The 23,001-nt window shown below is 56.1% G+C and overlaps 1 protein-coding gene across 3 annotated transcripts in view; it reads left to right on the top strand.

The window, feature by feature from the left end:
• FBXO31 (F-box protein 31) overlaps positions 1-23,001 on the top strand; it is a 30,339-nt gene that overhangs the window by 3,207 nt on the left and 4,131 nt on the right. Inside the window, exons 2-8 of one of the 3 annotated variants that reach the window (XM_081273906.1) lie at positions 9,585-9,656; positions 11,967-12,053; positions 16,128-16,204; positions 16,525-16,692; positions 17,001-17,075; positions 21,062-21,165; positions 21,994-22,147. In XM_081273906.1, coding sequence (XP_081130032.1) covers positions 9,585-9,656; positions 11,967-12,053; positions 16,128-16,204; positions 16,525-16,692; positions 17,001-17,075; positions 21,062-21,165; positions 21,994-22,147 — 737 coding nt within the window. Of the gene's footprint in view, positions 1-9,584; positions 9,657-11,966; positions 12,054-16,127; positions 16,205-16,524; positions 16,693-17,000; positions 17,076-21,061; positions 21,172-21,993; positions 22,148-23,001 lie in introns of all 3 variants that reach the window. The other 2 variants (XM_081273905.1, XM_081273907.1) reach the window with 2 other exon arrangements.

Below are 23,001 nucleotides of genomic sequence, written 5' to 3'. Positions count from 1 at the left end.
CTTCTCCCTTCCTAGGGCAGGTGGCCAGGCTTGTCCCAGCCCCGTGTCCTGGCAGAATGTAGGGTCCTTTCCCTTTTTATTCTCCTGAGAATGAGTGAGACTGATTTGTGTGTTTTCCTGGGTTTCATGGCTTCTGAGGGTTGGGGGCCATGATTGCCTTTCAGGTGTGTACAAGACACATTTAAGAGCTCTTTCTAAAAGGATAGGATGATTGGGGCTGGGGAATACACCTGGTACTTAAGATGAAACAGTTATCATTCCTGGAGAAGTTCAGGCTCCCCAGTGCCCCATAAGTGATAGGAAATGGGTCGTTTCCATAGGACCTTGACGTTGCTGACTCAGGCTAAAACTGGTGTCTGGACAACTGGGGGTGGTGGTCTTTCTCTGCACAGGTGAGAGTCCTGCCGTTAAGTCAGGGCCAGCACAGAACAGGTAGGGACTGCTCCCTGTGAAAGGAACCAAGCCCAGCCCTGTGTTCAGGGTGTAAACTTTCTTTTTTTTTTTTTTGTACTGGGAATTGAACCCAGAGGCTTTTTACAACTAAGCCACATCCCCAGCCCTCTTTTTTTTTTTTTTTTTTTTTTAAAGAGAGAGTGAGAGAGGAGAGAGAGAGAGAATTTTTAATATTTATTTCTTAGTTCTCAGCGGACACAACATCTTTGTTGGTATGTGGTGCTGAGGATCGAACCCGGGCCGCACGCATGCCAGGCGAGTGCGCTACCGCCTGAGCCACATCCCCAGCCCCCAGCCCTCTTTTTTAAAAATCCTGATACAGGGTCTCACTGAGCAGCTCCACCTGGCCTGGAACCTGCAATCCTCCTGCCTCAGCCTCCCTCCTTGGGATCGCCGGCATGAGCGCGCACCTGACTGTAAACAGCTTTTTGATGCGTCACTCCTGTGCTGTGTGCAGTGCCATAAATAAGTGGTTGTTTGTCAGGGAGCCAGGGCGGAGGCCAGCTGTGTGTGCTCTGACCTCGCCCTGACCGGCCCTTTGTGGCTGATACTTCACTCTTTGGCTGGGAATTTTAAAAGGAGCTAATTGTGACAATTAGGAGATATTTATGAAGTCTGCCCAAGGCTAGTGAGTTTTGAAAATTCAGGCCCTCTCTACATCAAAATATTGAAAGAACTGCAAAAGATTTTAAAAAGAGGAAACATTCCCGCATTCATTTCCCCCTCTGCACTGACCTCCACTCAGAGGGTGGCACCCGAGGGTTTCCTCTCAGCTTCGTGCCTGCTGTGTCAGGCCCAGTGTCTCACTTGCCTGTTTCTTCCCAGATGGTTACCTCTCCATGCCACCTGGAATGCTGTGTGTAGAATGTTGCCGTTAGCTCTGAAGCTGGTGAATTTCATCACAGTGAGAAATAGTCTTTTCTTCTAATGTCTTGATCTTTTTGCAAAAATGGAAATTGGAAAACCAATACTTCGTCAGGCACAGGGGTACACACCTGGAGCCCAGTGACTGCAGAGGCTGAGGGAAGAGGATTCCAAGTTGAGGCCAGCCTGGGCAACTCAGCAAAACAAGACCCTGATGCAATTTAAAAAAAAAAAGTTGGGGGTGGAATGTAGCTCAGGGGTAGAGCACCCCTATATTTAGTCCTCAGAACCAGAAACAAAACAAAAACTCAATACTTAATTTTGTTTTGCAGGCGGAAGAAAATGCTGTTTTGGTTCTTTGTGATTGGCTTATGTGAATTGTGAGGAGCAGGGCTTGTTACCCGTGGCTGATATTGGAGGCTCATCCCAGGAGGAGGTTTTGGAACCAGGTGTAGGGACCTTATGGTTCTGTTGAGTGGGTACTTGTTGAGCCAAGGTTCTGGCAGAAGGATCATCAGCTGTGCAACAGCCTACCCAGGACACGGCAGAGAAAGGCCAGGCCACTGGGGGACAGGAGAGTCCTAGGACTCCAGTGACCCTTTTCCCAAACACTGCTGCTTAGAAGGAGGGCCGTTCTAGCTGGCACCAGTTGATTCTTGTGTGAGGCTTTGCTGAGAAATGTCACCCTTCACGTGGCAGAGAGGGAGGGCAAAGGGAGTGCTGCTGCTGAGGGGAACCTTCGTAAGACTCACTGTTTTTATTTTATTTTTAACTTTAAGAAGGTGAACTATCCCAGGTAGGTGGTGTACGCCTGTAACCCCAGCAATTCAGGAGGCTGATGCAGGAGGATGCAAAGTTCAAGGCTAGTCTCAGCAACTTAATGAGTCCCTGAGCAACTCAAAATAAAACATAAAAAGGGTTGGGGATGTGGCTTATTGATGAAGCATCCTGAGTTAAGTTCCTGGTACTAAAAATAAAAAAAAAAAATGAAGAAAGTGAACTGTCCTAGTGGCTGGCGAGGCCAAGGCTGGTGGAATCCGAGTTCAAGGCCAGCCTGGGCAACCCATCAAGGTGCTGTCTCAGAATCAAGAGATCAGAGCTGGGAGTGTGTCCGTGGTCGAGCGCCTCCTACCTTGCGGAGGCCCCAGGTTCCATTCCCACCACCAGTTAGAAAGTACCTGCCTGGCAGGCCTTAGGTGGAGGTTGTTCCTTACCTCATGTAAGCGGACCAGCTGGCCAAGGCCTGGGCACAGCTGTTCCTCCTGCTCCTGCTCTTGGGAAGGGGGTTACGTATTGTATTGAGGACTGGGTGTCTTTCTGGCTGGAAAGGGCATCATGGGGCCATGGAGAAGTGCAGGTGTCCTCTCCAGACCCATGTCTGTCCTGACCTTCCTCCCATTTTAGAGGCTGCTTGGGTTGGGCTTGTGGGTCAGCCTCCACTGAGGGATGCTGGCCTCCAGTGATGGAGGAGGGGGAGCTGGGAATTCAGCTGGTCTCCTGATGGTGTGGTGTCCCACACTGGAGAATGGTGCAGGTGAGATGATTCCAGAGTCGGGGAGTTGCAGATGGCAGAGGGCTTCCCAGGTTCAGGAGGGAGGGGTGTCTTTGGGCCCACAAGGCCTCGGCCGAGGGCTCCTCCTCTGCCAGTGGCTCCTTTAGCGCAGGAGGGGTCTGCTCCCCTGGAGGAGCTTCCTCCCACCCAGGGAAGGACCCCTTTGTGGGGACTGGGTTGTGAGGCCAGGTGCCGTGAGCACTGAGCAGCTTCAGCGTTCTTGCTCGCGTCCCACACGTTCTAGGCCTGTGATGGGGACATGGGGGCCTCTTAGAATTTGGTTTTTGCATTCTTTTTTTTTTAATTGTAGGACACAGAACCTTTATTTTACTTATTTATGTGGTACTGAGGATTGAATCCAGTGCCCCACATATGCAAGGCAAGTGCTCTACCACTGAGCCCCAGCCCAGACCCTGGCTTTGTCATTCTTTTGTAGGAGTGTTTTATTTTATTTGTTTGGAACTGGGGATTGAACTCAGGGGCGCCTAACCACTGAGCCACATCCTCAGCCCTTTTTGTATTATATTTAGAGACAGGGTCTTGCTAAATTGCTTAGGGCCTTGCTAAGTTGCCGAGTGTGGCTGGCTTTGAACTCGGGATCCTCCTGTCTCAGCCTCCTCAGCCACTGGGATTATAGGTATGCCCCCCCACACCCAGCTTCAAAGTAGACTTTTGGAAGATTTGGAAGGGTGCCAGGTGGCACCCTGTGCACCTCAGAGGACCCCTGCCAGCCGTGGCCCATGCATGGCCCTGGACCAGCACATGACCTGACCCACTCTGTGCTCTTCTGTCACCAGCAGCAGAAGACAGGCCAGGACAAGCTGAGGACCAGGACAGCTGGACAAGCCTGGAACTAAGTCCATGAGGAGGGTCCACACCGGCTGTGATTCAAACACACGCAGCCTGGGCCCCAGAGGCCTGGGGCCGCCGCACATGGAGACCTCTGCCCCGCTTTGTAGTTTTTCTCCCACTCTCTGAAAAAATATAATTTAGGGGGCGGAAACTAAAGACTAAAAGCAAGACTCCTCCCTCTACAACACCCCAAGCAGGGAGGGCAGCAAAGAGGGCCTGGCTTGGCTGAGCAGGAGGCCTGGGCAGCCAGGGAGGCGCCCGGGCATCACAGAGCAGGTGGGCACTGGCCTCACTGGCTCTGGCCCCGCGTGAAGAGGGCTGGGGTTGTAGCACAGTGGTACAGGACTTGCCTAACATGCACAAGACCATGAGTTTGCTCCCCAGCACTGGGGGAAAAATCAAAGGGAAAAAATTATACTCCATTGTGAGGCTGCCTCTTCAGGCTCCAGCTCCACACATCCTTATTGGGGTCGCACTTCAACATGACGTCAGAGGACAAGCCGGATTCAACCACAGTGTCCCCTCATGTCCTTTCTGTGCCAGGGCCCACCTGGGACCTTGGTGATGGAAGTCTTGTCCCCTGGGCCCCTCGGGGGTGACGACTTCTGACTCCCGTGTCTCTGACTGCGGCTGTGCCTAGAGGGCTGCTCAGGTGCTCTGCAGGACCTTCCCATGGCTGGACCGGAGGCGGGCACTGGGAGGAAGACCCCAGGGAGCCAGGACCACCAGATGCTCTGCAGCGGACAGGAGGGGCTGCCTGGCCATGCGTCCTGTGTTCCCCAGCGTCGCTCACGGGGGTGGAAGGGCTACCTGTGGCCATCTCCGCCTGGACCCCGGCTTCACCCTGGTAGTTTTAGCACACTTGACCACGGGGAAGAAATGGACTTTGCTCACGACTTCAGAAGCTGTTAGGAGACTCATTGCTGCAGCAGGGCGCTGTGGGGGGCAGTGGAAGCAGAGGTCGGTGGTGTGAGCCTCCCGTCCAAGCCTCCTGTGTGTGCCAGTGCTGCCCGGGCAGAGCCCCTCTGCCTGTCGTGTGTGTCCTGTTACAGTGCAGACTCTGATTCAGCTGTCTGGTGGGCGCCCGCCACGCCTGGGGAGGCTGGAAGGTTCTCATGCAGGCACCCAGACATTTGCACACTAGACACCAGCTTGTGACCCTCTCTGCCCCATGTCACATCCCAGGTGGGCATTGGGAGTTGCTGGGTACTAGTGTACGGAGTGGTTTCCTGACTCTCGGTTTGGGACTGTGTGGGGTGTTAGAGGGGCTTTAAGCAGTGGGAGTTGGTCTGGGAAGTTGCGTCTGTGCAGTTCCTGGAGCAGGTTGTTGCCTGGCTCAAGAACCTTCTTTGGCTCCCCTCTGCTCCACACTCGGGACTGACCTGGGCTTGGCTGCCCCGGACGCCCCACCTGCCTCTTTGCTTTGGCTACCTGCTGCCCCGTTTGAATGGCACCTCTCAGGTAGCTGTTTTTCTCTTTTCTTAGAGTTTTCCTGGGATGGGGGATGGGGGGAAAGGAGCGAGTACTTTTACTCAGGTCAGCTCTCACTGGCTACCTGGTCTCTGAGAGCAATGAAGGTGACTTAGTCAACCAGAGCTCTGGCTCGGGTGTCCCAGGCTCCAGCCCGACGCTTCCAGACGTCGGTCTTAGGGCCGGAGCAGGCGGTGGTGTAAGTGCCATGAAGATCTCTGCATTGCGTGGAAAGGTTACGAGGCAGCTGATGATGGCCCTGCCACTGTGTGAGGTCCGTTGGTGCCTTCATGGGCCGTGGTGGACATTGGGGCTGTGGCTGTCACCATTCTAGATGTGGTCAGTCTGGCCTGAAGTGGCATTGCAGTGGTGTGATCATTGGGTCATCTGCTGGTGGGAGGGGTGGCTGCTGTGCTGGGGAGCACAGCATGGGGTGTGCTGAGAGCACCCTGCTGCGAGCCGCACCCCATCCTGTGGTGAGAAAGTTCTCTTTGGTTCACAGAGCTAACTGGACCATGCCAGTGGTCAGGTCTCTCAGAGGCTGGCTGTGGTTCATGTGCCATGTCTGGTTGTCAGCTCTGGGTAAAGGGCTGCTGCCTTGTGTGGCCTGTCCCTTGGTCCAGCAGGCAGGCGTCTCGATGTCCCCAGCTGCTGGGCACCCTTCATAGTGGTGGCCTTGGGCTCTGGGCATTGTGAGTTCCAGATGTCCAGGGTAGTCTCACAGACAGACCCTCCGGGACCCCTGGACCTACGTGGAGTCAGCCCGACCTGTCCAGGCCTCCTGTGCCTCCCTGACCATGCGCATGGCACAGCTGTATTTTCAGGGGCTTTCTCAGACCTGGGTGGTGCACTCTAATCCCTTGGGCAAGTCACCTGCGCACTAGAGGAAGGTCCCCTTGGAGATGCCAGTGGAGGCTGGGTCCCGGGAGCCGGGTCCTGTCACATTGCTGCCTCTGTCCTTCCTTGGCTGACTTTACGGGAACATCTTGACTCCAGTGATCAATTGAAAGAACAGATTGTGTCTTTGTTGCATCAGCATATCTGAAACATGATTCCAGTAGGGCTCGGAGTCGGTGGCCCCAGGCCTGCTGGCTGCCCCTCCTCCTCCCGTGAGGATTTGTGGGTGAGTGTTCCTGGTGCCCAGTTAGGATTGCCAGATGTAGGGTTGCAGGGGCTTACAGAGGCCCCAAGCTGATCCCCTTGCAGATGGAAGGTGAGACTCACTGTCTCTCCCTGTACCTGGGGTGCAGCCCCACATTTTGGCAGGATTGCCTGCCCTCTGCAGCTCCTGCAGCCAGGGACTGTCCCTCCTGCCGTCTCTTCGGCCATTCTTTCCCTTCTGCTGCACTAGAGTGCAGAATCTCACTCCCTTGAACCTGGTCCCTGCTCCTCTCGGGGGGCCTTGGCAGCTATTCCAGCATTGAGGAGAGCCTTCCAGGTTCTTGATCCTGGGCAGTGGGCATGTGTCAGGTGCCTCATCCCCAGGAAGCCACAGACGGCAAAGCAGGCTGCAGCTGACAGTGCTGTCTTTAGCTCATCCCTGTAAAGCATTCAGTAGTTGGTGGCCAGCTGCTGGAGGAGGCCCTGGACTTCATCCCCGTGGTAATGGTGAAGTCATTGCTAAAGTTTATGAGTGGATTCTATTTGCAGCCTTCCACATAAACATATAGTGCACGGTTTTAAAATTCAATGTCTCCTTTGTGGTTAGTAGACCAGCCTGCCAGGAGATACTGCTCTTCCCTCCCTGTATTCAGTAAAGCTGAAATCTGAGTGCTAGTTCTTATTTCAAAGGACCGTTCTTCCTGGTTTGGAAGTGTCTGAGTTCAAGTCATGTTCCTGCTGGTGGTTGGAGCCTCACAGTTTCAGGGTCCTTCTGGACCAGCTCCCGTAGCCTGGCTGTACGACTTCTGGGGGCTACGGGGGAGCCCAGCGCCGTGGCTCCTGGGAGGGAGGTTGCCACCTTACCTCAGCCTCACCTGGAGCAGCCTCCACGCCTGGAGTCCTGCTCAGGTTTCACTGATGAAAGTTTCTCAAGAGCCCTGGACTCTGGTAGGACACACGTGTGAACTATCCTCAAACCCTGGAGCAGGCTCTTCAGGGAACTGCTTGCTTTGCCTCAGTTCCTTTCACAAGTGCAGAGAACGACTAGAGGTGGTTTTTGGTACTGCTGGGGTGGCACCAGGGCTGGTGTATGCTTGACAAGCACCCTGCCACTGAGCCAAGTCCCCAGCCTGCCTTGTAGAAGGTGAAGGAGGAGCATCAGGAGTCCTTAGTGCTCTCAGGGAAACGCGAACGGGCCTGAGCTCAGCAGCCAGGGGAAACGCCGGCCTCAGGCGTGATGGTGGAGCTCTGTGCTGCCTGGGACCCAGCACAGCCACGCGCGCCTCTCCACACTCGAGTGACGTGGCTGGTCCCGGCGTGCTGTGCTTCCACACCCCAGCTTCCCAGGCTTGGGATTAAGAAGAAAGGCGCTCGGCATCCACTGCATGTTGAAGTGATAGAGCTGTTTTGTAAAATAAAAAGTGTCATGAACACAGTTTTACTGTTGTTCTGTTTTGTGGTGCTGGGGGCAGAGGGCCTTGCGTGTGCTGGGTGAGTTCTCTGCCACCGAGCTACACGCCCCCCACCCAACCTGCTTGCTTTTAATTTGTAAAATGTGGTACTGGAAGATTAAGTTGCCTCTGTGGCTTGCACTTTATTTCTGCGTGGGGTAGGGTCTAGACTGGAGTCAGGAGTTGCTTGACCTGCCTGGAAGTTTTCAGTAGCATTCTCTCGGTCCTAGTCTCTTTCTCCAAAGGACAGCGGTGGCATTTTGCTGGGTGTGGTGGTGAGTGGCCTCTCTGGGAGGGAGGTGGCCACCGTACCTCAGCAACCTGGATCAAGGGTGTGCCTTGCCTGGGTTTCCCCCCAAAGGGACCACATGGAGCTGCCGGCTCTTGGGCCTGGGGTCTAGTGTGCAGGCAGGGACATGCTATGGGCAGCAGGAGGCCTGAGGACCCTGCCAAAGAGCTTTGCCAGTGGGTTGGGCTGTGGCTCAGTGGTAGAGCACTGGCCTAGCACGTGTGAGGCCCTAGGTTCTATCCTCAGCACCACATAAAATAAATAAAGGTATTATTATTAAACAAAGGTATAACTTCAGAAAAAAATATGAGTATGTAAAGAGAGCTTTGCCAGGTAGCAACCCCTCTATCCAAAGAGCCGCTTGCCCTGTCTGTGCATGGGGCTTTACTTGGGCCAGCCTCAGGGGTTTACCTGGTGCCCTAGTGTTGGGCTGATAACATCTGTTCCACTGAGAAGAAAAGGCCAGTCCTCTGGGAAGGACCGGCAGAAGTGACATGGCGAGGGGCAGCAGTGGGTGCTCCCGGACTGCGTCATGCCCACATTCTGAGTTGCCAGCTTCCCTTTCTGCCTGGGGGGCAGAGTCCTGCCTTTGGAGGTCATTGTCAGGATTGGAGAGGTCATACTGTGGGGCATCGGCTCGACACTGCACACCTATCATCCCAAGCGTGAGCTGTGGCCAGTGTGAAGCCCGTGGACTTTCCTGGCCCCTTCCTGTGCCAGGAGCTCACAGGAGGAAGGCCTCGTGACCTTTGTGGAAGTCACCACCCCTCTCTGCACCTGTTCTCAGGGTTAAGACTAAGATGGAGGTGACGTTGCATCACTCTGGGCCTGCAGGCAGGATTAAGTTCCTGATGCCTGTAGTGCTTGGCGTGGTACCCACACAGGAGTGGCAGTGGCTGCAGGTGGCTCTCTGTGGGCGTGGATGCACTCAGGGCACCATGCTCTTGAGCCTTGCTGAGCCAGAGGCCTGGATTTTGGTTGGGACGCCCTGGGTGGTAGAGCTGGAGGGCGGAAGGTAGTGCTGCCAGCAGAGTCAGGGTGCGAGGATGGGGGAGGGCAGAAGGTGTCAGGGGCCCCTTCACTGACCAGGGACCTGGACAGCCTGGTGCAAAGGGAAGTAGGGTGTCAATGCCCCTTTGCAGCGTCTCATCAGAGTTGAGGACAGCCTCGTGGCTGTATTGGACAGTTTGTGGCATGACATGCAAGCCACAGTGGGGTTATGTTGGCCCCTGGCGCGAGCCCTAACCAGAGGTGGCCTCATTTCCATGGGAACAAGGCACCATTTCTTCCAGCGCATTCACAGAGCCTGAGTGTTTAGCCCGGGTGCAGCAGGCTGCTGGCCGCACTGTCACGGACGCTGCATGTCATCGTCTGTTGGGGTGATGCTAAGATGACAATGGCTCCCTGGGGACCAGGTAGTGGCTCAGCGTGCAGCACCACCCCACGGGCCGAGGCTGCAGGCGCGCCTGCGGCTCCCTTCGCTGCCCCGCAGCTGTCTCTGTTGCTTTGTGATTTCCTGATTTTAAACTTTGGCTAACATTTCTTGTTGCAGAATATGGTGTTTGTGAAAACTTGCGGAAGCTGGAGATTACAGGCGTGTCTTGTCGAGACGTCTATGCAAAACGTGAGTCGATCTTTGTTGTCACCTCGTAACTGAGAAGCGGTGAGCTTGAGAGGGAGGAGGGGACAGCTTGGGCCTGTTTCCGTTTTCTCGGGTGCCACTCTCAGTCACACTGGATGTTGCGCTTCTTGTTTGTGATGCTGGGTTGGAACCCAGGCCTCACGCGTGTGGACAGGAACCAATCTGCAGCCCGATATCCTCAGATACAGCATTGGTGGCCTGGCGCTGCTGAGCTCAAGGTGCTGGGTCCCCCGTTTTGAGTGTGCCATTAACCTCACTTTTAGTTTGCTGGCTGAAGCCTTCAAGAACCTGTGTTTTTATTTCTATAACAGTTTTTGTGCTTATTGATCTAGTGTTGCTGGGTACCCGTGCTGGGCAAGCTCTTTACCACAGAGCTGCACCTTTGCTCATGTGTGTATGTGTATTTTGTAATGTTTTAATTTTTGCAGTACTGGGGAACCCTGGGGTACTCTACCATGGAGCCACATCGCCAGCCCTTTTAAAAAAAATTTTTTTTTGATATCTCTTTTAGTTGTTGATAGACCTTTTATTTTATTTATTTATATGCGGTGCTGAGAATTGAACCCAGTGCCTCACACATGCCAGGCGAGTGAGCTATAGTTGAGCCACAGCTCCAGCCCTTTTTAATTTTTATTTTGAGGCAGGGCCTCACTGGGTTGCTGAGGCTGGCTCAGACCTGGCCCTCCTCCTGCCTCAGTCTCTGTCTCTGGTATTCCACGTGTGCACCATGGTGACCAGCCATACGTTGTGTAGGTTTTAACGGACACATAATTGTGTGTATGTATCGGATACAGTGTGACATTTCAGTACGTGTATGTGATATGTATGGATCAGATCAGGACAACTGGCGTGTCTGGCACCCTGTGAGGCTGATGCTTAAGTCCTCTTCTGGAATTGTCGCCCGCCAGTTAGCTCTGCTGTACTGCAGGGCAGTAGAAGCTGCTCCTCCTGTCCGGTCACGCTGTGCCCATTTTGAGAACCCTGAGGTCTGAGCAGTGTGGGCTGCACAGGAAGCAATTCTGGTGCTTCCCGAACTGTTCCCCAAGGTTCGGGGCCTCTGCCCCATGGGGGGTGAACATGTCACCTTCCACAGGTGCCCAGACAGGCGAGCCCCTGACCCCACTGTTCTGCTCTAGTCCTCTGCCTTCCAGGGTCACTGCAGCACTGGATGAGCGCTCAGTGCCCTTGCCCACCACCTCCCCGTGACCTCCCTGATGGTGCCAGCGTGTCCCCTTCTTACTGTGGGTGGGCGGCTGGCCCCAGTGGCTCACAGGACAGGCCTCCACCTTCCGACTCCTGCAGGTCTGCTAGGCCATTAGGTTTCTCTTGAAGAACAATAAGTGCCAGCAGCCACGTCCCAGCAGGGACACAGGTGTTGGCACCTGTCCAGGCGCTAGGTGTCCTGTTGCACTCAGGGAGGGCGCACGAGAGAGGGCGCTGGGAGTGGAGGGACTGGGTGGGTCCAGAGAGGACGTGGGATTTCTTTTTCTTGCTGAGTTGTTTTTTTTTTTTTGAGCTGAGAATTGAATCCAGGAGTCCTCTACCACTGAGCTGTACCCCCAGGACCACCACTCCACCTTTTTTTTTTTTAAGAGTTTTAAGACGGGGTCTCACTAAGCTGCTGAGGCTGGTCTTGAACTTGATCCTCCTGCCTGATTCCGAGCTGTTGGGGCAACAGGCTTCTTGAAGATGTTTGCCAAATGCAGAGAATAGTTCTTCCTGCCTGTTGTTTAGTACACCAAGGTGTCTGTGCTGCATTGGCCAAAGCAAATTTTGGTTTTCATATTCCTATGCAGGAAATGTGTTTTGCAAATTTTCCTTGGAAGCTTTATCTGGGAGATAACTGTTAGGTTCTGGGAGCAGAGGATTGAAGGAAAATCAGGCTTAGTTCCTGAACAGGTAGCGAGTTGGCAGCCTTGACTCGCTGTGCCAGATCTGAGTCTGGGGGCTGGGAAGTGTCCTCAGTCAAGAGACACACACACCACAGGGACGAAGGGAGGCCAGACCTGCCCTGGTCAGATACCTTAGCTGGGTATATAAGGATCTTAGACAGCCTCTCCCAACTCGGGGCCCCACTGAGCTGTGGCCTGGGACCCTTCATGCACTTCTGGCCGGGGGGCAGTGAGCAGCCTGGTGAGGTCTTCTGCTCCCATGAAAAGGGACATCAATGGATGTCCTCTCCAGCTAGCGCTATCCGGCCTGCTGGGTGGCTGTGTGCCCACGAGGGTCACTGTGGTGAGGAAGAGGGAGAAGCGAGACCATGCTGAGCCCTTCCCTGCCGTGTCTGTTCAGGTATAAACCCTCGGGTGAAGTCGGGACGCTTCATGAGAATCCTCCCCGATTACGAGCACATGGGATACAGAGACGTGTACACCTGCCGTACGTACCTCCTGCTGGCTTGGCTTTGCAGGGAGAGTGCAGCTGCACGGAGGTCCTCCAGCTCGCAGCCTGACAGCGCAGACCCTAATGAGATGGCCACCCAGTGCCGAGGGTGGGGTTTGGGCAGTATCAATTAGGACGCTCTGGAGATGCACGTTTTAGTGCCTGTCCTTTATGGATGAGCTACTGCAAAAGTTCACACAGAGGCAGACCGGAGGGTAGTGTAAAAGCCTTAACACTTTTCCCTTCCAAAATGAAGTGTGAGTTGACTTCTAAGCTTTATCATTCAGTATGTTTGAATAGCAAATGTGAATTTAAAAAAAAAAAGGGTGCACTTTTACTAGACAAACACAGGGCAAAGCTCTCCTGCAGAGCTCTGGAAATTTTTTTAAGATGTAGTTACAGGAATTTTGTGCCCCTTTCACTTTTTATTAGCTCAGAGTGGTTGAGTGGAGATGGAGAGTGAATTTCAGTCATCAAGAAAGAGATTAAAAATATCACTTGCACTAAAAGCCATTTGAAAGTTTCTAGAAGTGCTCAGAGGTACTCGAGCTGTGGGAGGCGGGTCTCAGCTTTGGCTGTCTGGAGTAGACGTGGCTGACAGCACCTACTGGGAGCAGAAGGAATAGTGTGTCTAAAGAGTTGTTCTGAACACCCCCTCGAGCTCTGGACGGGCCTGCAGTGCATGGCCGGGATCCCTGGGGCTGTCCTAGGGCCCAGCCTGCCTCAGGCCCTGGTGCGACAGACGGCACAGAGGGGACGTGGGAGACTGTGTGTGAGGAGCAGCAGGCAGGGTGGGGATGCTGACCTCCCCTCACCTGTGGAAGGTGGTCAGAGACTGAGCAGCGCTCTGCCCAGCTGCATGCTGCAGATTCCTTCCAGCCCTGGGGAGCAGAGGTCCCCTGCTGCTGGCAGCTGGCCTGGTGTGAGTGTTGAGCTGTAGAGGATGGGCACCAGGAGTCCTCTGCTCCCCTCTGGTTGGCTCTCTGGGACAGGAGTCTGTCTGGAGCCCAAGTGGTGCTAGAGTGGAGCTCCAGCCCACCCCCCGGGGAGCCTGGGCAGCCGGGACTCAGGAGTTGCCTGATGTGTCTGGGCTGGGCTCTCGTCCTTCAGTTGGGTGTTCTGAAGCCTTCCACCGGGGATTAAGAAGAGCTTAAGTGCAGACCCCTGCTTCTGGGAGGTCACTCTGGGCACCTGTGCTGCCTGTAGCTGAGAGCTTGACCACCGGCTGGTGGGATTGGAGAACCACTGTGCCCCTGAGCTTCGAGTGTGGTTATAGAACCACATTGTAGAAACTTGGAAATCCAGAAAAAAGCAAGGGGAATCCCTTGTTGTGAGCATTGGTTGCATTTCTCTGGACATATTTAAATAGCAAGTGGCCTCCTTGCACTCCACTGGGTTCCTGGGCTGACAGACACACAGGCAGCCGCAGTCCCGGAACCCCCTTGCACCGCCTGTCGATTCAGGCTTTTGTTTTTGGTTATCATCAGAGATTGAACCCAGGGTGCCAAACCACTGAGCCACATCCCCAGTCCTTTTTATTTTTTGAGATAGGGTCTTGCTGAGTTGCAGAGGTTGACTTTGAACTTGTGCTCCTCCTGCCCCAGCCTCCCTGGGATCATAAGCCCGGGCCACTTTGTCTGGTTTCAGCAAAGTGTTTTTGACTGCAGGGTCTCAGTGGCAGTATGCAGGCACAGGACTGCGGGCTTAGCACTGTGACCATGTGGGAAGGAGCTGGGGGGACACTCCAGACCCCGGGGCACTTTCCAGTGGTATCTGGTGGGAGGCCCTTGCAGAGCTCTGGCCCACCACGTGGACCCCCAGCACTGGCTGGGGAGTGAGCAAGGAAGGAGGAACATACTTCTCAGGGGGAAGGGCGCTGGGGACAGGGTGCGCCCCTTGGCTGTTGGGATTTTCCTCCCGTCTTTGTCCTGTTAGAGCAGAAGCAGTGGGTGGGAGACCCCATTAGCTGTATTTGTGCTTTCCTTTGGGACGGGAGAGAAGCTCTAGGCATCCATCCCAGGCACCTCAAGTCTGCAAACAGACCCGAGGACATAATTGCGGGTCTCCTGCTGCACCTGGGTGGGGACTGCTGTGGGCACCTTCTCCCAGCAGCCCATCCTTCTGTCCCTCATGCCCAGATGCGGTTTCATGCTGGTCAGCCCTTCCTGTTGGGCTGGTGAGAGGGGCCAGAGCACGGGTGCCGGGGTTTCCTGTTGGCCCTTGGCCGGGAGTCCCTTGGCCTTTCAGAGTGCTGCTCCAGGTGAAGGCGGGGACGGTGTTCTGAACACAGCCCCTCAGGGCTGCCCCGGGGAACATGGGCCCCAGGATGAGGTGGTGTTTTGTGGAAGAGGCTGTTGCAGAACCTCTGTGGCTGCCACTGGGAAGGCCAGCCCTGGGGTCTGCAGGAGGAGCTGTCACCTAAGCTGTGGGAGGGAGCCAGCTTGCCTGGAGGCCCTGGGGGTGGTGGGCACGAGTGATGTGAGGGCAGCCTTTTCTGAAGTCCACCTCCTCCACCTTTTGACCCCAGGTGACGCAGTGTGTGACTCTTTCCTAAGCTTGGCGCCCTCGTCCCGTTAACCCTTGGTGTTCCTCAGGTGGATGAGCGTGGGCTACTCTAGGGGGTCCTGGGCGGGTGGGCAAGCCCCAGCACTGTCCTCTGGCCCTAGACCTGAGGGACAGGTGTCCAGGAGGAGAGGTGAAGAAAGGGCAGGTCTGTCCGGTCACTGTGGCCATCGAGGAGAGCTTGATCGCAGCTCAGGTTCCTTTGAAAGGCCGTTTCTAGCCTTTTTCTCTTGGGACTGGTGGTTCTCCAGGGGTCACGGAGGGGGTTGTTCAAGCTGAAGCAGCTGCCCTCGTGCCAGCAGAGCTCAGGAGTCCAGCGAGGATGTGAAGCTGACCAGCCGTCTGGGATGCTGTGCTCTGTGATGCTGCTTCTCAGCAGAACAGGCCACCTCCTGCTCCCTGTTGGAGGTGCCAGGGTGTGTGGCAGGTCCCTTAATCAGAGGCCCAGGGGCTTTGAGGGGGAAGCCGCTGAGTTCTTAGAACTAGACACTGATGGCAGTGAAGTGGGGGTGAGGGGGAGGAGAGACAGACAGGGTCTTGCTGGGTAGTGTTTTTTTTTTTTTTTCCTAGTATTTTATGAAATTTTGGAAGCATGCAGAACAGTTGAAAGGACTGCACAGCAAATACCCATCTCTAGCTGGTTCTGCAGCAGGCTCTCTGTCCCGCTTCCCTGTCACTGGCCGCCCCCTCTTGTCTTTCCCACCCTGTCATCCCTCTGTTGACTCTGTGTGTGGAAATGGGGACAAACCCAGGGCACTCTGCCACTGAGCCACATACTCAGCTCTTTTGTTTTTTATTTTCATACAGGGTCTGGCTAAGTTGCTGAGGGCCTTGTTAAGTTGCTGAGGCTGGTCTTGAACTTGGATCCTCCTGCCTCAGCCTCCTGAGTGCTGGGATCACAGGTGTGGCCTCCACGCCTGGTTTGACCGAGGTCTGGGTGGGTTTCGCCGTAGGCTGCAGACCTCAGTGTGCACTGAGCCTGCTCCTGGGCGTTCATCTCATGGAGGTTGGTGTGTACTCATGGCTCTTTGTCCTGCTTGTTCCTGCCTGTTCATACCTAACCCCTCCAGGAGTGACCGGCTTCACTGTGTGTGCTGAGCAGACTCGGGCTTGTTCTGAAGGGGAGTCCCCTGCAGGGAGTCCCGCGTAGGCACACAGGTCTTGTCCTCCGGTTCAGCAGTGTCCTGATGGCCTCAGGTTGGCCCTGGTCCTTCTCCCTCCAGTTGTCTGGCCCCACCCGAGGCTGCCTGGGTCCCCGCACTCCGGGCCATGGTGGTGCCTCCTCACTGTTGTCCTGCTCTCCTGGCCAGTCTGGTTGACTTCCCTTCCTGCGCTCGGGGAGGGGATCAGTGCTGGGAAACCACCCATGGCCCCGCTCTAGAGCTGCACCTGCAGGCCTGGCCCCAGAGCCCAGGCCTTCCCTCGGGGTCTGTGCCTGGCTGGGGCCCTGGCTGCTCACCCTCCCGCAGTTGCCGGGCCTGAGTGTGCCCTCGCCTCTTCTCCCTCCAGTGCTCCACCGGTACCGGCACATTTTGGGATTGTGGCAGCCAGACATCGGGCCATATGGAGGACTGCTGAACGTGGTGGTGAGTCTGCAGGCCTGTGAGGGCACCTGCCCACGTGGCGCTCTCTCTTCTGTGAGGCGGTGGCATCTGCCAGCCCTGGCTGGGGTCTGGCCTGAGAAGAAGAAACAGATTTCAGCAGCCTTTTAGCCTCTCACTACGCCCTTGGGCTCTCTGATGCCCTGACTGGGTAGCTGTGAGGTCCTCAGGCCCTGGACCTGCCAGGCCAGGCTTCCTGCTCACCCGCTGCGATGCTGGTTTTGCCCGTGCCGTTGGCTCCCGATCAGGGGCGGCAGGTTAGAGGAGGGCGGGGTGCGCAGGGCGACCACACTCTCCTTGTGCAGGTGGATGGCCTGTTCATCATTGGCTGGATGTACCTGCCCCCACACGACCCTCATGTGGATGACCCCATGCGGTTCAAGCCTCTGTTCAGAGTCCACCTGATGGAGAGGAAGTCCGCCACGGTGGAGTGCATGTATGGCCACAAAGGACCCCACAATGGCCACATTCAGGTAGGTGAGAACCCCCGTCTCCTGTAGGCATGTGTGGCGTGGGGACAGGTTTCTTTTGGCCATCACCATCCCCAGGGCCATCCTGGGTGGTAGGTGTCCCCAAGTGTGCCACGCACCACAGCTGTGGACCCGCTCCTGTTCCGACAGAGGAGGAGGGGGATGAGGGGGGGGGAGGGCTCCCCTGTGCTTGCTGGGGCCCTGCTGGGAGTCCCGTGGGGGGAGCCCTTTCCTCGTTGCCCCACAGTAGGTGGGCATGGCGCTGACCGGCTCACTGTTCCTTGTGTGTGCTCCCCGCTGTGGCACTGAAGATCGTGAAGAAGGACGAGTTCTCCACCAAGTGCAACCAGACGGACCACCACAGGATGTCCGGTGGGAGGCAGGAGGTGAGCTGCGCCAGGGGAGGGTGTGTGAAGACCGTGTGCCTGGCGCTGGTTTTTGAGGATCTTGCCTGGCCTTGCCCCAACGGGCAGAGCAGATGTGGGCGGCTGCAGGTTTGAGGCGAGTGACGGGCCCAAGGCCATATCTGATCCTCCTTCAGAGCAGCTGCGGGCAAGTGCCTGGGGGGCCCTTGAGCCTCCCACGGGTGAGTGCCCACGCCCTCATATCTTTTGTAGACTCTCCCCTGCCGGAGGCTGAGCCCCTTTTGCTCAGGGGCTGCTGTGGGTGTGCAGTGCCCAGGCCCCTGGTCTCCCTTGCGGTTGTGGCGGTGCAGGAAGCGCGCGTGGTTTCCTGCGTTGCCTTGGGGTTTCAGTTGGAGACTCTGAGACACAGTGCTGTGGAGACATTTTTATACAACTTGAGCTTGTCCCACGCAGCAGCTCACTGCAGCTTGTGTTCTTTGTTGGGTGAACATCTCTTAGCATTTCCGAATGCCTGGCGGTTCCCCACTGGCCAGGGAACCACGGGGAGTTGGGGTGAGTGGCACCTGCACCTCTGCCGTGGTGGTGGTGGTGGGTGTGGTCCTTCTCTTCCTGGGTGGACGGCAGGTGAAGGTGGAACATGGCAGAGGTGCCTGCTTCATTTACAGCGCTGTCATTTTAGATTTGACTTCGTGTGATTTGTCACACAGGTGAAAAGTGACATTTTCCAAGAGACTTCTCAGGGGTTGGGACCTTACACCAGAAGGCCATGCACTGCATCTCTGGGAACCTTCCTGTGAGCTGCTCTGCAGGCTCTGCCTGGAAGTGGACCAGTGTCCATCCAGCTTGGGGACAGGGTAGCTCCCGAGAGCTGGGCTGGGCCTGCATGCCCTGCTGGTGCTGCTGGGCTGGTCGAGGCTGCTGCTGCATCCCTTGTCACCAGGGAGTGGAGAGCAGTGCCCCGAGTTCAGGTGTCTGTGAGAAGGGCGGCCAGGCATCCCCCCAGGTGCAGATACTGCTGGCTTGTCTGCATGTCGCCCCACCTCTCTGCCCCCTCCCACAGGCTGAGGCCTCTGGGGACAAGGGGAGGAAGGAGGGGCACACTTCCTCTGGGGGGACTGGACGTCACTGCAGGCTCCTGCGTTCTCCTGAGCGTGGAGCTAGTTTACAGTGAGCCTCCTTCAGAGACCCTGTGTGCTGGTCAGCTCTGGTTGGTGTTCCCGCAGCGGCCTCTCCACTGCTAACCGGGCGTCATCTGGTCCTCTGGGTGGGACTTGGCTCCAGCTCCCTGGGCACAGTGTGTTGCATCTTTGTTTCTCCCACTGGATTACTTCATTTTATCTGTTCAGTTGTTAGTCTTTCCCTGTAAGTTGAGCTGCCATTTTAACAGAAAGTTTAATTTTTTTTTTCTTTTTTTGGTTCTGAGGATTGAACCCAGGGGAGCTTACTCACACCCAGCCCTTTTTATGTTTCACTTTGAGATTTTGAGACAGAGTCTTGATAAGTTGCTTAGGGCTTCACTAACCTGCTGACACTGGATTTGAACCTGAGATCCTCCTGTCTCAGCCGCCTGAGCTGCTGGGATTACAGATGGGCCATCAAGCCCAGCCCAGAAGGTTTAATTTTGATGAAGTCTAATTTGCAAAGGTTTTCTTTTGGGGCTGCTTTCTATGTTCTAAAAACCTTTGGACCAGATAGTTTGTTTAAAAAAGAAAAAAAAAAAAAAGGCTTGAGCTGGGTGTGGTGGCCATGCCTATGATTCAGCTACTTGGGAGGCTGAAGAGGGGATTGCCGCTTGAGGCCAGCCTCAGCAACTGAGTGAGACCCTGTCTGAAAGAACCAAGAGGGCAGGATGTAGCTCAGTGATAGAGCCCCCTGTATTAAAAACAACCGCGGTAGCCCTTGTCAGGTCTTGCTGCAGTCAGGTGTGGTCCACCCTGAGTTGGCTCCTTGTGTGTGGTCCCAGGCAGGAATCAGCATGGGGGTGGTCTGGTTGGCTGAGCACCACTGGCCGCAGACTTTCCTTCTCCCAGGAGGGCTTGGGCTCCTCCCGTGAGAAGTGAGGACTGGCCTGGCTGTGCTGGCGGTGTGGTTCCATGGTGCTGTGAGCCAAGGCTGGGGCTCTGCAGTGACCAGTGTCTCAGCCTCCCGTCCTCGCCTTGCTCAGGAGGCTGTGTGTGGGTCCTGGGGGTTTCTGCTTGGTGCCTGATGGGCCGCCATCTGAGGGGCATTGGACCTGGAGGTCAGCGGGGAGAGCCACAGTCCTTGCAGGACTAGTCTCTGCCATGGATGGGTGTTTCTGTCCCTCTCCCATGTGCAGGGGTGTGTGTGAGTCCCCAGGCCACGCCGCAGTCTGGCTGGGCACAAAGCAGGAACAAACTTTATTTCTGAACTCCACCAGCACACTCCACACACGCTCCCTGGGAACTCTCCCGAACGCCACCCACGCGGTTCCTCTAGGAACACACCACACACCCACACTGGAACTCCCCCCACGGGAACTTCACCAACCTACACGAACTCTTCAGGAATCCCCGCGAGAGCTCAACTGGAACTCAATGGGAACTTCGCGAGAACTCAAAAGTCATCATCTTAATGGCTCGCTGGCGTCACCTCTCAACCAATACTATTGGCAAAATGCCAGGGGCCATTCCGACTCGGCTGTGGCTCTCAGCAAGGCGACATGCAGGGTGTTTCTGGCCCACGTCCCCAACCCCGGCCGTGGATGGGTGTGTGACCCCTCATCTCTGCTTCTTTCCCTTGGGTTCTGTGGCATCAGGATGGAGGTCCTACGCCTGTTCTGTGATGTGGATCTAAAGTCTGTGTGTTTAGAATGTTGTGAATAGAATTTGGGGAGGGCACCAGATATTGACCTCAGGGGCACTTAACCACTGAGCCACATCCCAGCCCTAATTTTTATTTTATTTAGAGACAGGGTTAGTGCCTTGCCTTTATAGAGGCTGGCTTTGAACTTTTCGATCCTCCTGTCTCAGCCTCCTAAGCTGCTGGGATTACAGGCGTGCGCCGCTGCGCCTGGCTGCTGAGGCTGGTTTTGAGCTTGCCGTCTCCTGCCTCAGCCTCCCGAGCTGTGGGATTACAGGCGAGCTCTACCATGCCCGACTGTAAATAGAATTTTTAAAAATGTAACTTCCTGCCCTCTGCTGCTAGTAGGTAAGATGGGCTAATTGCTGGCCGACTTAGTAGCCCTGGCTTCCTGCTGCCCTGCGGAGAATTGCTGGACAGTAACACAGTAAAGCCATCTATGAACTGTAGCTTGTTTTCTCTTTTTTTTTTTGGTTGATTTTTGGGGTGTGACCCTAGGACCTGAAGCCAAGGGTGCTCTACCACTGAGCACTCTCCCTGGTCTTGTTTCTTTTCCTTTTTCACATTGGAGACAGGGTCTCGCTAAGTGTCCCAGGCTGGCCTTGGAGCTGCCACCCTCTCCTTCCTCAGCTTCCTGAGAGTGGGTAGCAGCCACCTGCCACCACACCTGGCTCCTTTTCTTTTTGTTTTTCTTTTTTTTTTTTTTCCTGTGAACTGTTTTTGCCTCCATTTGGGGCTAATTCTAGGTAGTTGTTGGAAACACCAAGTCAGGAACTTGGAGATTTGGATAAATTGGGCTAATTGTGTAGAATCAGAGTGAAGGACATGGTGTCCTGAGTGGCGGAGGCTGCAGGGCCAGAGCTGCGCCAGGGGACTCGGGCCGCAGTGGTGGACTTACAGACATGCGCTCTGCCTGGTCCGGGGCACCTGCAGGCGTGGATGGAAGATGTCCCGGCCCCTGCGCTGTGCTATCCTGTGTCACTCAGTAATGGCCAGGCTGACTTGTGTGGTGGGGGCTAGGGCCCAGTGTCCTGCTGTACCACTGTCCCAGGAGCCCGAGGACCAGGCTCCCTGGGTACTGCTGGGCTTGCTGGCGAGTCCCAGGCCCACAGCTGCCCCTGCTCTTCCCGGTCACTGCCCTCAGCCACACCTGCCCACACGGGGTCATGCCTGTGTTCTCTTGGAAGGAGTTCCGGACGTGGCTGAGGGAGGAGTGGGGCCGCACGCTGGAGGACATCTTCCACGAGCACATGCAGGAGCTGATCCTGATGAAGTTCATCTACACCAGCCAGTACGAGTGCGTGAGGCCTCCTGGTGGGGGGCTGGCGGATGGGGGTACAGTTGGGTCCCGGTTCCTGGAGTCTCAGACAAAGAATTGAGCAACACCTGCAGAAGAAAGGGCAGTGCGTTCATCTAGTGGAAGTGACAGCAGCACTCAGTGGGCCTCCAGAATGGAGGGCAGCCAGGGGGGCTCCCGGCAGAGACCTCAGAGTCTTGCCCTTAAGTGCTGAGCCTGCCTGGATCCTCTGCCCTTGGATCTACTCGGACACCTTGCCCTGTTTTTCCCCTTTGGTTACTTGATTTTCGCCTGATTGGAATGTGGAACCTGTGACTGAGAGTTGCCATGGCGATCAGCCCTCAGTGGGGCAAGTGGCCGTGGTAAACAGGGACATGATGACTCAGCTTCCTGTCTTATGCTCTCATATCTTGCCTGTGCCACCTTGAGGCCCCTGAGGTCCTGGCCAACTCCCACCTTGGTGTCTAGTGTCTTGATTTGCCACTGTCAGCACCCCCCGCCGCCCCAGGCACCCCCCGCCGCCCCAGGCACTCCAGTGGCCAGCAGGCTTCGAGGCTGGGCACTTGTCCTTTCATTTGCCTGTGGTCACAGTGCCTGGGTGCTGTCCCCTGCCCAGTGACGTGGGCTCCTTTCCTCGGGTGACAGAGCAGGAGTGGCATTTCCCTTCCTCCTGCAGAAGCTGTGCAGTGCTGCTGGGGAGGCGTGCTGGTGCCCTGGGGAGCTGACCTGCTGGAGGGCGACTGGTCAGCCAGGCGGTGTCCCCCAGGTCTGAACGCCTGCCGGGAGCTAGCTGACCCCCACGCCCTTCCTGCTCCCCTGCAGCAACTGCCTGACCTACCGCCGGATCTACCTGCCGCCAAGCCACCCCGACGACCTCATCAAGCCCGGCCTCTTCAAGGGCACCTATGGCAGCCACGGCCTGGAGATCGTCATGCTCAGCTTCCACGGCCGTTGTGCGAGGGGCACCAAGATCACGGTGAGCGCGGCCACACTGCTGCAGCCTGAGCCTCCTGGGAACACGGAAGTGCTGATTCCCAGGTCCCCTCACAGGCCCGCTGACCCAGAACCTGCCTTTTCATGAGGTCCCTGGGGTGTGTGGGTGTCCCAAGATGGCCTTGCCTCCACTGGTGCGTAGACCCTGGGCAGGCTGAAGACTTGCTGGTGTCTGATTTAACTGGGTAGGGGGCTCCCCAGCTGCCTAGGAGCAGGTGTGCAGCCTGTGGGACCTCTGGTGGGGACCCTCTGCAGGAACACAGCGCCTGTAGCTTGCCTGGCCTACGGTCAAGAGGTGGAGCCGCCCACGCCCTGAGTGGGCTGCCAGCAGGCTGCATGTTGTCAGGGCCACGTGCATGCTGTCCCCACCGGTCACTCGACACTTGTTGGTTGGTTTCTGGCAGATGACCCTGACATAGAAGAAACACAGCCTCTTTACTGAACCCCAGGAAGGAGGTGCAGTGGCCTTCTGCTCCCAGGAAGCTCCTTCTAGAGCAGGGCCTGAAACGAGGCAGGCGTCTGCGGGTGCAGTGACCCTTCCCTGCGGTCTTTGTTTGGAGCCGCAGGACCGCAGGGTCTCGGTTAGGCTCAGGACCTGTGCTTAGGCCTGCCACCAGCAGCCAGGCCCCAGGAAGGCCTAGGGCTTCTCTGCGAAGGGGACTGGTTCCCACCTGAGGGTCTCTGAGTGCAGCTGAGCACGTGTGTTGGTGCCTGTGGTCCCTGTCCACATGTCCTCATGTCCCTCCTGCTCCCTGTCTCCTCCCTGGTGAAGCCCCACTGTTGGGGTTGCTGCTAAGTAAGGGGTAGTGCTGGTGCCTGCTCCTGTGGCCGCAGCCG

Source organism: Spermophilus citellus, assembly GCF_964194105.1.
Source record: "Spermophilus citellus genome assembly, chromosome: 18".
In the NCBI taxonomy this organism is placed as follows: Eukaryota; Metazoa; Chordata; class Mammalia; order Rodentia; family Sciuridae; genus Spermophilus; species Spermophilus citellus.
This window is presented reverse-complemented; position numbering and strand designations above follow the sequence as displayed.